The following is a 12,526-nucleotide window of genomic DNA, read 5'->3' on the forward strand; positions in this document are numbered from 1 at the left end:
TAAACCTATGCCCTCTAGTTTTAGACTCCCCTACCCTTGGGAAAAGATATTGACTATCTAGCTGATCTATGCCCCTCATTATTTTATAGACCTCTCTAAGATCACCCCTAAGTCTCCTACACTCCAGGGAAAAAGTTCCAGTCTATCCAGCCTCTCCTTATATCTCAAACCATCAAGTCCCTGTAACATCCCAGTAAATCTTTGACTCGGTCATCCCATTCTTTCTTCAAGAACAACACTAAAAGTCTCCAGGGAGAGCTAGCAATCTAGGACATGTCTGAAATTTGGAAGAATGGGAGCGGGGGAGGGCGGTGGCGGTTGGGGAAGGGAGCGAAGTGGGGGGTGGGGTGGGGGGGATGGTGGGGAGTGTAGAGGACAGGGTGAGGGGAAGAGCATTTCTTCCAGGATCTGAGACCGTAGGCCACGGTTCACATTTTAGTGGGTGGGTGGGAATAGAACTGACCCAGATTGAGACTTATGATGAGTGAGGGTATCAGAGAACACAGCATAGTGGCACAGCGGTTAGCACTGCTGCCTCACAGCGACAGGGACCCGGGTTCGATTCCCGACTTGGGTGACTGTCTGTGCGGAGTCTGCACGTTCTCTCCGTGTCTGCGTGGGTTTCCTCCGGGTGCTCCGGTTTCCTCCCACAATCCGAAAAACGTACTGGTTAGGTGCTAAATTCTCCCTCAGGGAGTGTGGCGACTAGGGGATGTTCACAGTAACTTCATTGCAGTGTTAATATAAGCCTACTGTGACACTAATAAATAAACTTCAACTTAAAGACAGATAAATGGAGTTGAGGTACAAATTAGGCAAGATTTAATTGAATGGGGAACAGACTTGAGGGGCTGAATGGCCCCCTCTTGCTCTGAATGCTGAATAATTGAATTGTTACTGATGGATGTTTCGTTCCCAGCCTGATTAAAGTTGCAGATGGGCTTCAGTGAGTTCTTTTGTTTTGATAAATTGGCAAATTAGGATCTTTGCAGAGTTGAGTGTAAAATATTCCCTGGTCAGGCCCAGGGAGTGGCAACAGTTAACAGATTAGCATTTGCAATGCCGAGATTTATTTGTACCTTGAATTCCGACTGGAAACAATGTGCCTTTAGTTCCTCGCGACTGTCTATGCTTCCAGAATCTGGCACTGAGTACACAGCAATCCCAATGTCCTTTATACACAATCAGCGGAAGCTGACCTGGAAGCTGGTTTTGACCCCTGCGTGACCCCGGTAAGCAGTCGAGCCGCAAGTGGCGTGCGGCTGCGACTGAGATCAGGCAAAGTGTCAGAACTATTGCTCAGCAACACGGTTCTTGTGACAATATTGGAGACAAGTGGAAAAAAAACCCCCCTCGAAGTGAAGTAGCTGATGGGCCAAGATTGGCTACTGTGGAATTTATTTTCCAGCAATCCAGTTCTGAGTGCAGACTTGAGCCAGTGGTGCAGTTTTGAGTGTAGGACCTTATTATTGTTCAACGTGGGGAGGGGAAAAGAGTTTAATATAAAGCCAGACATAGCATAGGTTCATAAGATATAGGAGCAGAATTAGGCCATTCGGCCCATCGAGTCTGCTCCGCCATTCGATCATGGCTGATATGCTACTCATCCCCATTTTCTTGCTTTCTCCCCATAACCCTTCAACCCTTTACCAATTAAAAATCTGTCTAACTCCTCCTTCAATCTACTCACTGTCCCAGCATCCACCGCACTTTGGGGGAGCGAATTCCACAGATTCACAACCCTTTGGGAGAAGTAGTTTCTCCTCAACTCTGTTTTAAATTTGCTGCCCCTTATCCTAAGACTATGACCTCTCGTCCTAGAATGCCCCACAAGACGAAGCATCCGCTCCACGTCTACTTTATCCAGACCTTTTATCATCTTGTATACCTCAATCTGATCTTCCCTCATTCTTCTAAATTCCAGAGAGTATCGGCCGAAACTGTTCCATCTCTCCTCATACGACAAACCCCTCATCTCTGGAATCAATCTAGTGAACCTCCTCTGAACTGCCTCCAATGCCACTACATCTTTCCTCAAATACGGGAAGCAAAACTGTGCACATACTCCAGGTGCAGCCTCATCAATGCCTTGTATAGTTGCAACAATACTTCCTTACCTTCATATTCTATTCCTTTCGCTATAAATGGCAACATTCCATTTGCTTTCTTTATTATCTGCTGTACCTGCATGCTAGTTTTCTGTGACTCATGAACAAGGACACTCAGATCCCTCTGCACTGGAGAACCCCAAAGTCTCTCCCCATTTAGATAATAAGTCGCCTTCCCATTTTTCCGACCAAAATGCATGACCTCACACTTATCCACGTTAAATTCCATCTGCCATACTTTGGCCTCCTCTCCGAACGTATCTATGTACATTAGTACGGTTCTTATTTCCTCACTGCAACTTACTGTCCTGCCTATTTTTGTGCCATCTGCAAATTTGGCTATAGAACCTTCTATCGCTGTATCCAAGTCGTTAATATAGATTGTAAATAGCTGGGGCCCAAGGACCAAACCCTGTGGCACCCCACTAGTTACCTTTTTGCCATCCAGAAAAACAACCTATTTACCCCGACTCTCTGTCTTCTGTCCATCAGCCAGTCACCTATCCAAGCTAATAAATTACCCCTAATCCCATGTGATCTAACCTTGTGAATTAGCCATGGGCAGGATTTTCCACTCACACTCGCCCCAAGGCCAGAAAATCCCACCCGAGGTCAACGGACCTTTGCATCATCCATGTCCCACCCGCTATGATTCCCGTGGCGGGCGGGACGGGAAAATTCTGTCCCATATTTCCAAGCTTGACTTACGGACGACACAATAACCAAACTGATGAATCGTCTCTACTCTGAGGGTCAAAACCTGTCAAGACAATTCAGGAAACTGATATGACTTTTCATAGAACCTAGAAGCAGGAATAGGCTTTCGGCCCTTCGAGCCTGCTCCGCCATTCATTTTGATCATGGCTGATCATCGAATTCGATATCCTGATCCTCTCTTCCCCACATATCCCTTGATGCCTTTAGGCCCAAGAGTCACATCTAATTTCCTCTTGAAATCAGACAATGTTTTGGCCTCAACTACATTCGGTGATAGTGAATTCCACACATTCACCACCCTCTGGGTGAAGAAATTTCTCCTCACCTCAGTTCTAAAAGGTTTACCCCTTATCCTCAAAGTATGACCCCTAGTTCTGGACTCCCCCGCTCTTTCTGAATCTACCCTGTCTAACCCTGTTAGAATTTTATAAGTTTCTATGAGATCCCCTCTCACTCTTCTAAACTCCAGTGAATATAATCCTAACCGACTTAATCTCTCCTCAGATGACAGACCTGCCATCCCAGGAATCAGCCTGGTAAACCTTCGCTGCATTTCCTCTATAGCAAGGACATCCTTCCTCAGATACGGACACCAAAACTGCACACAATACTCCAGATGTGGCCTCACCGACGCCCTATACAATTACAGCAAAACATCCCTATCCCTATTCAACAAATGTAATTCCTTATCAGTGAAAGCTGCCTTCTAATGAATATGGAAACAACAGAGTTGTCCCAAAGATTCTTCCTTGATTCAGTTCCATGGGCAATTTCCTGGGATCTCAGGCGAAAGCCAGCTTTCCAAACACATAGAGCTCCACAGTGCGAGAATTCGGATCCTGATTTGGACCTGACTGTGTGTGTGTGTGTACGTGTGTTCTTGCGGAGTAAGTGGATTGGCTTGGGGAGTTTCGGAAGCTGCCTGATTTTCCCTCTCCTCATCCCAGGGCTGCTGAAATAGCTTGTACCCAGCCTGCTGCCACCCAAAATGATTTCCGTTAACTCAGCAACGAATGGAGATTAAATGTGGACCCTGGCGTTTTGAGCTCACCATTGAGTGATCAATGAAAACTCTTGGGTCAATCTTCAATCCAGAGCTTCCTCCCAACCCTTCACCTCTGCCTTGTGAATCTACAGTTCTTTAGATAATGGTCTTTCAGCACATTTTAGCCCAGTGTACTGGGTTATCTGGAGGTAGTGCTTCATATTTATCTGATCTCCACTGTCAAGATATCTTCTGTGTGTTAAGGAATAACATTGATCAGCAGCCATGTATATCCCTAGCAGTCATCAAAACTCTGAATCAATGAAACGACTAGATTAACCTAATGCAGGTGACAATTTGAGAATTTACTCCCGTTGCGACATAGAGATCTCCACAATGGGAATGGACTGAAAAATCCAATGATTAAAAACAGTGCGGTAACTTCCAATTTAAATGTGTTAAATGTTCTGTAGCCAACGTCAAACAGCGTTTGGCTTTAAGTTGTTGAAGAAATGCTAACATGAGCAAAAAAGCAATTTAAACAATTTAAAACACCTCCACTCACCTGATGAAGCAGCGACACTCCAAAAGCTTCTGAGACCAAATAAACTTGTTGGACTTTAACCTGGTGTTGTGTGACTTCTTACCGTCTCCACTTTAAAACCAGTGTTTGCGGCATCACGATACCAAATCCCGGATGGTACAGCCCCGCTGTTTCAATGCCAGGTGGCAGTGTTGGCTTTGTTTGTGAAATCTGTTTCTCGAAGTAGGGCAGTGCTGCGTCACAATCCGCAAGCCCTGGGCTCTTGGACTAACCTCATCTCACCCATTCCTTCAGAACCTCCAAGTGGAAGTCAATGATTTCCACTGGAACAGCGTTGGCGTTGACAGTGGGGAAGGCAGCGGGGAGGTGCCGTTAGCGGCAGCCATGCTGAAACAGTTGCTACTTTTCTGGGGCAAAGTATGAGAATATGGTGGGGGGGGGGGGCGCGGGGGGGCGGCAGGAAGATTAAAAAAGAACATATTTCTCAATGTTTTACCTCTGAATTTGTGACCGGGGAGGGAGAGGGGGCACAGTGGTTAGCACTGCTGCCTCACAGCGCCAGGGACATGGGTTCGATTCCCAGTTTGGGTCACTGTCACTGCACATTCTCCCCGTGTCATAGAACATAGAACATAGAACATTACAGCGCAGAACAGGCCCTTCGGCCCACGATGTTGCACCGACCAGTTAAAAAAAAAAACTGTGACCCTCCAACCTAAACCAATTTCTTTTCGTCCATGAACCTATCTACGGATCTCTTAAATGCCCCCAAACTAGGCGCATTTACAACTGATGCTGGCAGGGCATTCCAATCCCTCACCACCCTCTGGGTAAAGAACCTACCCCTGACATCGGTTCTATAACTACCCCCCTCAATTTAAAGCCATGCCCCCTCGTGCTGGATTTCTCCATCAGAGGAAAAAGGCTATCACTATCCACCCTATCTAAACCTCTAATCATCTTATATGTTTCAATAAGATCCCCTCTTAGCCGCCGCCTTTCCAGCGAAAACAATCCCAAATCCCTCAGCCTCTCCTCATCGGATCTCCCCTCCATACCAGGCAACATCCTGGTAAACCTCCTCTGCACCCTCTCCAAAGCCTCCACATCCTTCCTGTAATGTGGGGACCAGAACTGCACACAGTACTCCAAGTGCGGCCGCACCAGAGTTGTGTACAGTTGCAACATAACGCTACGACTCCTAAATTCAATCCCCCTACCAATAAACGCCAAGACACCATATGCCTTCTTAACAACCTTATCTACTTGATTCCCAACTTTCAGGGATCTATGCACACATACACCTAGATCCCTCTGCTCCTCCACACTATTCAAAGTCCTCCCGTTAGCCCTATACTCAACACATCTGTTATTCCTACCAAAGTGAATTACCTCACACTTCTCCGCATTAAACTCCATCCGCCACCTCTCGGCCCAACTTTGCAACCTGTCTAAGTCTTCCTGCAAACTACGACACCCTTCCTCACTGTCTACCACACCACCGACTTTGGTGTCATCAGCAAATTTGCTAATCCACCCAACTATACCCTCATCCAGATCATTAATAAATATTACAAACAGCAGTGGCCCCAAAACAGATCCCTGAGGTACACCACTTGTAACCGCACTCCATGATGAATATTTACTATCAACCACCACCCTCTGTTTCCTATCCGCTAGCCAATTCCTGATCCAATTTCCTAGATCACCCCCAATCCCATACATCTGCATTTTCTGCAGAAGCCTACCATGGTGAACCTTATCAAACGCCTTACTAAAATCCATATATACCACGTCCACTGCCTTGCCCCCATCCACCTCCTTGGTCACTTCCTCAAAAAACTCAATAAGGTTAGTAAGGCACGACCTACCTGCCACAAAACCATGCTGACTATCACCTATCAATTCATTACTCTCCAAATAACTATAAATCCTATCCCTTATAATTTTTTCCAACATCTTGCCGACAACAGAAGTGAGACTCACCGGTCTATAATTCCCGGGGAAGTCTCTGTTCCCCTTCTTAAACAATGGGACAACATTCGCTAACCTCCAATCTTCTGGTACTATACCAGAGGCCAACGACGACCTGAAGATCAGAGCCAGAGGCTCTGCAATCACATCTCTTGCCTCCCAGAGAATCCTTGGATAAATCCCATCCGGACCAGGGGATTTATCTATTTTCAGACCCTCCAGAATATCCTGCACATCCTCCTTATCAACTGTAATACTGTCTATTCTACTCCCCTGCAACCCAGTGTCCTCCTCAGCTATATTCATGTCCCCTTGCGTGAACACCGAAGAGAAATATTGGTTCAATGCTTCACCAATCTCCTCCGGTTCCACACATAATTTCCCTCTGCCATCTATAACTGGCCCTAAACTTGCCCTAACCAACCTTCTGTTCTTGACATACCTATAGAACGCCTTAGGATTCTCTTTAACCCTATCCGCCAAAGTCTTCTCATGTCCCCTTTTAGCCCTTCTAAGCTCGCTCTTCAACTCCCTCTTAGCCAATCTAAAGCTTTCTAGTGCACTACCCGAGTGCTCACGTCTCATCCGAACATAAGCCTCCTTTTTCTTTTTAACCAACAAAGAAACTTTTTTGGTGCACCACGGTTCCCTAGCCCTACCAATTCCTCCTTGCCTGACAGGGACATACCTGCGTGGGTTTCCTCCGGGTGCTCCGATTTCCTTCCACAGTCCAAAGACGTGCAGGTTAGGTGAATTGGCCATGCTAAATTAACCCTAGTGTCAGGGGATTAGCAGGGTAAATATGTGGGGTTACGGGAATAGGGCCTGGTGGGATGGTGGTTGATGCAGACTCGATGGGCCTCCTACTGGACTGAAGGGATTCTATGACCTGTGGAGGGAAGGGCTGATGACTTCCAAAAGTTGTGAATAAGGATGTGTGCCCAATATTGTCATAACTCTTTGGAGAAGAGGAACATAACATCACTGGAAAGGAAGTGCGTCATGGAATCCAGGTTTAATTTCACTTTTGCTTTCAAGCAGAACACACACGCATGCATGCACACACACACACACACCTACACACACAGACACACACACACACACACACACACACCTACACACGCAGACACACACATACACACACCTACATACACACACACACGCACCTATGCACACACACACACGCATCTACACACATACACAGACGCACCTACACACACATACACACACATACACACACCTACATACACACACGCACACACACACACGCACCTACACGCACACACAGACACGCACCTACACACACATGCACCTACACACACTGACACACACACACATCTACACACACAGACACGCACACACATGCACCTACACACACATACACACACACACCTACATACACACACGCACACACACACGCACCTACACACACACACGCACACACAGACACGCACCTACACACACACACACATGCACCTACACACACTGACACACACACATCTACACACACAGACACGCAAACACATGCACCTACACACACAGACACACAGACACGCACACACATACACCTACACACACACTTACACAGACATCTACACACACACCTACACACGCACACACGCACACACACACACACACTCCCACACACACGCACGCACACACATCTACACACACAGACACACACACACCTGCACACACAGACACACACACGCGCGCACACACACACACCTACACATACAGACACACACATCTACACACACAGACACACACACACACACACCTACACACACACAAACACACACACACATACAGACACACACGCACACCTATACACACACGCACCTACACACACACCTACACACACACACCGACACACACACAAACACACACACACCTACACACACAGACACACACACACCTACACGCACACAGACACACACACACGCACCTACGCACACACATGCACCTACACACACAGACACACACGCACACACACGCACCCACACACACACACACACATGCGCCTACACACACACACAGATACACACGCACCTACACAAACAGACACACACACATGCACACGCACACACACACGCACCTACACACACACATGCGCGCGCACACACACGCACCTACACACACAGACACACACACACACACACACACACACATATGATTGGTACCTTTATATCATTATAAAAACTCACCTGCAGGTGGCTCCTTGAAGTTGTAATGCCTGGACAAAGGTGTAAAGATCTTTGGCATTCACATGTCATAATATTGCTGTCTATATTGATGACCATCGAATGGAGTCATTAGGTTGAATTGATTGTAGAATCTGTAATGACTTCAATCAGGCCATTGCGATTGGCCTATTGGAATATTAAGTCCCTGATTAAGGATCCAATTGATAGGCCAATCAGCGAGTCTTTTCCTTGTATTTAACCGGGAGTGTCAGTTCCTCTGGCACCCCCGGAGACAGACTGCTAACTATTAGCACTCTGAACTGCTGTTAGAGTTTGTAACTAAAGGGATTTTGGTGAAGGGACTTCTGCCTCTGAAGACTTATTAGAGAATCTTAGAATCCCTACAATGCAGAAGCAGGCCATTTGGCCCATTGAGTCTGCACCGACTCTCCAACAGAGCATCCCACCCAGACCCTTTCTGTAACCCTATGTATTTACTCCACTGATTCCTCCTAACTAAAACATCCTGGGACACTAAGGGGCAATTGAGCATGGCTAATCAATCTAACCCGCACATCTTTGCACTGTGGGAGGAGGTTACAGGTTAATGTCTGTGAGCAACCAGGAGAACATTATGGGAAATAGGAACATTAAAAATTGTGATGTTTTTAATTTATTTGAACACTTTATTGATTATAGGCGTATTGGAAATGGGTGGGTGGTTGAAGATGAATTATTATATAATGAAACTGACTCCCCTGGTTAAGCTATGACATCTCGAGAGTAAAATGTAAATGACGTACTGGTAATATTGGTAGTGTCTACAGGTGTGAGTGTTCTGTCACCTCCTTCATCCGTATCGGATCGCTCTTGCCTCTTGGGGTACCATTCCCCGTCGGTGGTTTTATCCCGGCTTGCCGAGATTTTCCTTCGCCGTCTCTTTCTCCTGTAGCCTTGGGGTGCAGGGATGCCAATGTAGATGGCATTTTGATCTGGACAGAAGAGACATATTTATAAAATTCTTAAACTCGGTTAATTTCTGTGGCAAGATTCAATTCTCTGGTCAGGAACAGAGAGCTGTTCATTTTTGCACACACACCTTCTTCTTTTTTGCCTTATTTGGCAACATTCAGTCCAGTCCATACTTTTTAACTTAAGAAAATAGGTAAATGATGAGGCCATTCAACCCTTGAAACCTGTTCTACCATTGAATTAAGTCAGCGATGATTAGCATCTTACCTGCACATTCCACTCACCCTGGTTCCATTGCCCATTAATACCCTTACCACTTTAGATGGCACGACACGCCCAAGGGCAGTATGGTGGCACAGTGGGTTAGCACTGTTGCCTCACAGCGCCAGGGACCTGGGTTCGATTCCCAGCTTGGGTCACTGTCTGTGTGGAATTTGTATGTTCTACCCGTGTTTGGGTGGGTATCCTCCCAGTCCAAAGATGTGGGTTGGGTTGATTGGCCATGCTAAATTGACCCTAGTTTCAGGGGGATTAGCAGGGTAAATATGTAGGGTTACGGGCATAGGGTGCAATTGTTGGTGTGGGCTCGATGGGCCGAATGGCCTCCTTCTGTACTGGAGAGATTCTATGATTCTACACCCCCTTGTTCTGGACTCGTCACAGGAGAAATAGGTTTTCTTTACCTATGATTTCAGATCCTTTCATCATCTAAAATCCCTCAAACTGATTAGCTATTAATCTTCTATACTCAAGGGAATACAGTTGGTCCAAGCGACCGGGCCTCATGTCTAACCCCAGGACCATTCTGGTGAATCTTTACAAGCAATAGTAACACGGGGACAAACCTCGTGAACAGAAATTCATGCCGCGACATGCAGACGTTTTAAAAAGGAGCGGGATGGATTTCTGATTCTCAAAAGGATTTAAAATGATGAATTAGTGAATGATGTGGCAAAAAGCAGCCATTCAGCCCATTCAGCTGGGTTGGCTCTTTGAGAGAGATACTCAATTCGTCCCTATCCCTTCTCTTTTCTCATCACCATTTCGTTCATTTCCTCAAGCTGATATTTTATGACTGCAAAATGGAATAGTGACACAATGGTGGCGTTGACCACTGCTGATGATCTTTCTGCAGTTTTTAAAATCCCTTCATGGGACATGGGTGTCGCTGGCTGGCCAGCATTATTCGCCCATCCCTAGTTTCCCCTTGAGAAGGTGGTGGTGAGCTGCCTTCTTGAATCGTTGCAGTCCACAGGCTGTGGGCTGACCCACAATGGCATAAGGAAGGGAATTTCAGGATTTTGACCCACTGACTGTGAAGGAACGACTGATATATTTCCAAGTCAGGATGGTGAGTGGCTTGGAAGGGAGCTTGCAGATGGTGGTGTTCCCCATGTATCTGCTGCCCTTCTAGACGGAAGTGATCATGATTTTTGGAAGGTACTGCCTAAGGATCTTTGGTGAATTTCTGCAGTGCATCTTGTAGATAGTACACACTGCTGCTACTGAGCATCAGTGATGGAGGGAATGGATGTTATACATACAGATGCTGGGTATTTGACTACTATGCTGAATCCCATGCCCCCCCCCCCCCCCCCCCCCCCCGCCACCCGCCCAACAAACCGCCCCACAACTTTGCAAGGAGGTATGCTAGGCTTGCCAATGAAAAGAATGATCCAGATTAATTCTTCTTGCTTTCACTGGTTCCAAGGAATTGATAGATCTCAGAGAAGGTGGGGAAGAGGGAGTTCCCATTGGAGGAATCCTACCTGCTCCCAGCCCTTACTTCCTCTGCAATAATGGGCGGAAGCTTAACCCACCCCTCGAAACTGGCTCCAGCATCAGCTCCCTGCAAAAACAGACCATTGCCTATTCTTGGTTTGAGGTTCGGTCCCAGGGAAACTGTGCAGGTCTTTGTAACTTTGCAGTCCTTTTGCTGAGTGTTGGTGGGAGTATGACAGAAGCTGTGAGGGTGTTGGGCCCTGATAGGACTAATCATAGAATCCTAGAATCCCTACAGTACAGAAGGAGGCCACTTGGCCCATCGATTCTGTAGTGACCACAATCCCAACCAGGCCCCGTTCCTGTAACCCCATGCCTTTACCCTGTTAATCCCCCTGACACCAGGGTCAATTTAGCATGGCCAAGCAACCTAACCCGCACATCTTTGGAGTGTGGAAGGAAACTGGAGCACCCGGTGGAAACCCACGCAGACACGGGGAGAACGTGCAAACTCCACACAGTCAGTGACCCAAGGCCGGACACGAACCTGGGTCCCTGGCACTGTGAGGCAGCAGTGCTAACCACTGTACCGCCTTAATTGTGTTTGCACACAGACTCCATATGGCAGCATTAATTGGGTGTCAGTCAGGAGTTTTGACCGAGTGATTTTTCTCCTCTACCTAACTCTTTCTCTCTGAAACCTTTCCACACCCTGACGGTTCATAGGTCAGATCTTTGTGTGCTTCTGTAGCTATTTAGTCCCGGAACAGGTCACTAGTCTGTCGCCAGGAGCCTATAGCTTGAGGGGCATTACACCCTATCAAGCGTAGCTCCACCTAACTCAGGACCACTCCAATCAGCAACATCACAACAGCTAACATAATATCACTGAGAAATCAAAGCTGAAACACTCCAAGTTATCGGGACTCACTGATACACCGGGTTTTTCTGCTTTTATTCACATTTTATCTGCATTTACTTACCCTCCTCCTCTTCATCATCATATCTCTTTCTTGAGTGCCCCGTTCCCCGTTCATGGTCCATTCTGAATGAAAACAAAGACAAGACTGAGAAATTGGATGATTCTGCTGCATTTTTTGATGGCAGCTACAATCATCACCGATTCAGAGAAAGGACAAAGACTCTCTTTCTAATACAGACAAGGTGTGTTGAAATGTCCAGGGGAACATATTTCTCACAGTTGGGCTCCAGCATGAAATTATTTGTGTTGCCACAATTTGAAATCATAGAATCATAGAATCCCTACAGCGCAAAGGGAGGACATTCGGCCCATCAAGTGTGCACTGCCAACAATCCC

At 46.7% G+C, this 12,526-nt stretch overlaps 1 protein-coding gene across 1 annotated transcript in view; it reads right to left on the bottom strand.

Moving 5' to 3' along the window:
- Window positions 1-12,252, bottom strand: part of LOC144509710 (electrogenic sodium bicarbonate cotransporter 4-like) — a 107,425-nt gene extending 95,173 nt beyond the window's left edge. The window contains exons 1-3 of the mRNA XM_078238491.1: window positions 12,192-12,252; window positions 9,318-9,506; window positions 1,080-1,268 (exon numbers count right to left, since the gene is read on the bottom strand). Coding sequence (XP_078094617.1) covers window positions 1,080-1,268; window positions 9,318-9,506; window positions 12,192-12,252 — 439 coding nt within the window. The remainder of the gene's footprint in view (window positions 1-1,079; window positions 1,269-9,317; window positions 9,507-12,191) is intronic.
- Window positions 12,253-12,526: the final 274 nt, after the last annotated feature.

The sequence above is a fragment of the Mustelus asterias genome, chromosome 22, assembly GCF_964213995.1.
Source record: "Mustelus asterias chromosome 22, sMusAst1.hap1.1, whole genome shotgun sequence".
Classification (NCBI taxonomy): Eukaryota; Metazoa; Chordata; class Chondrichthyes; order Carcharhiniformes; family Triakidae; genus Mustelus; species Mustelus asterias.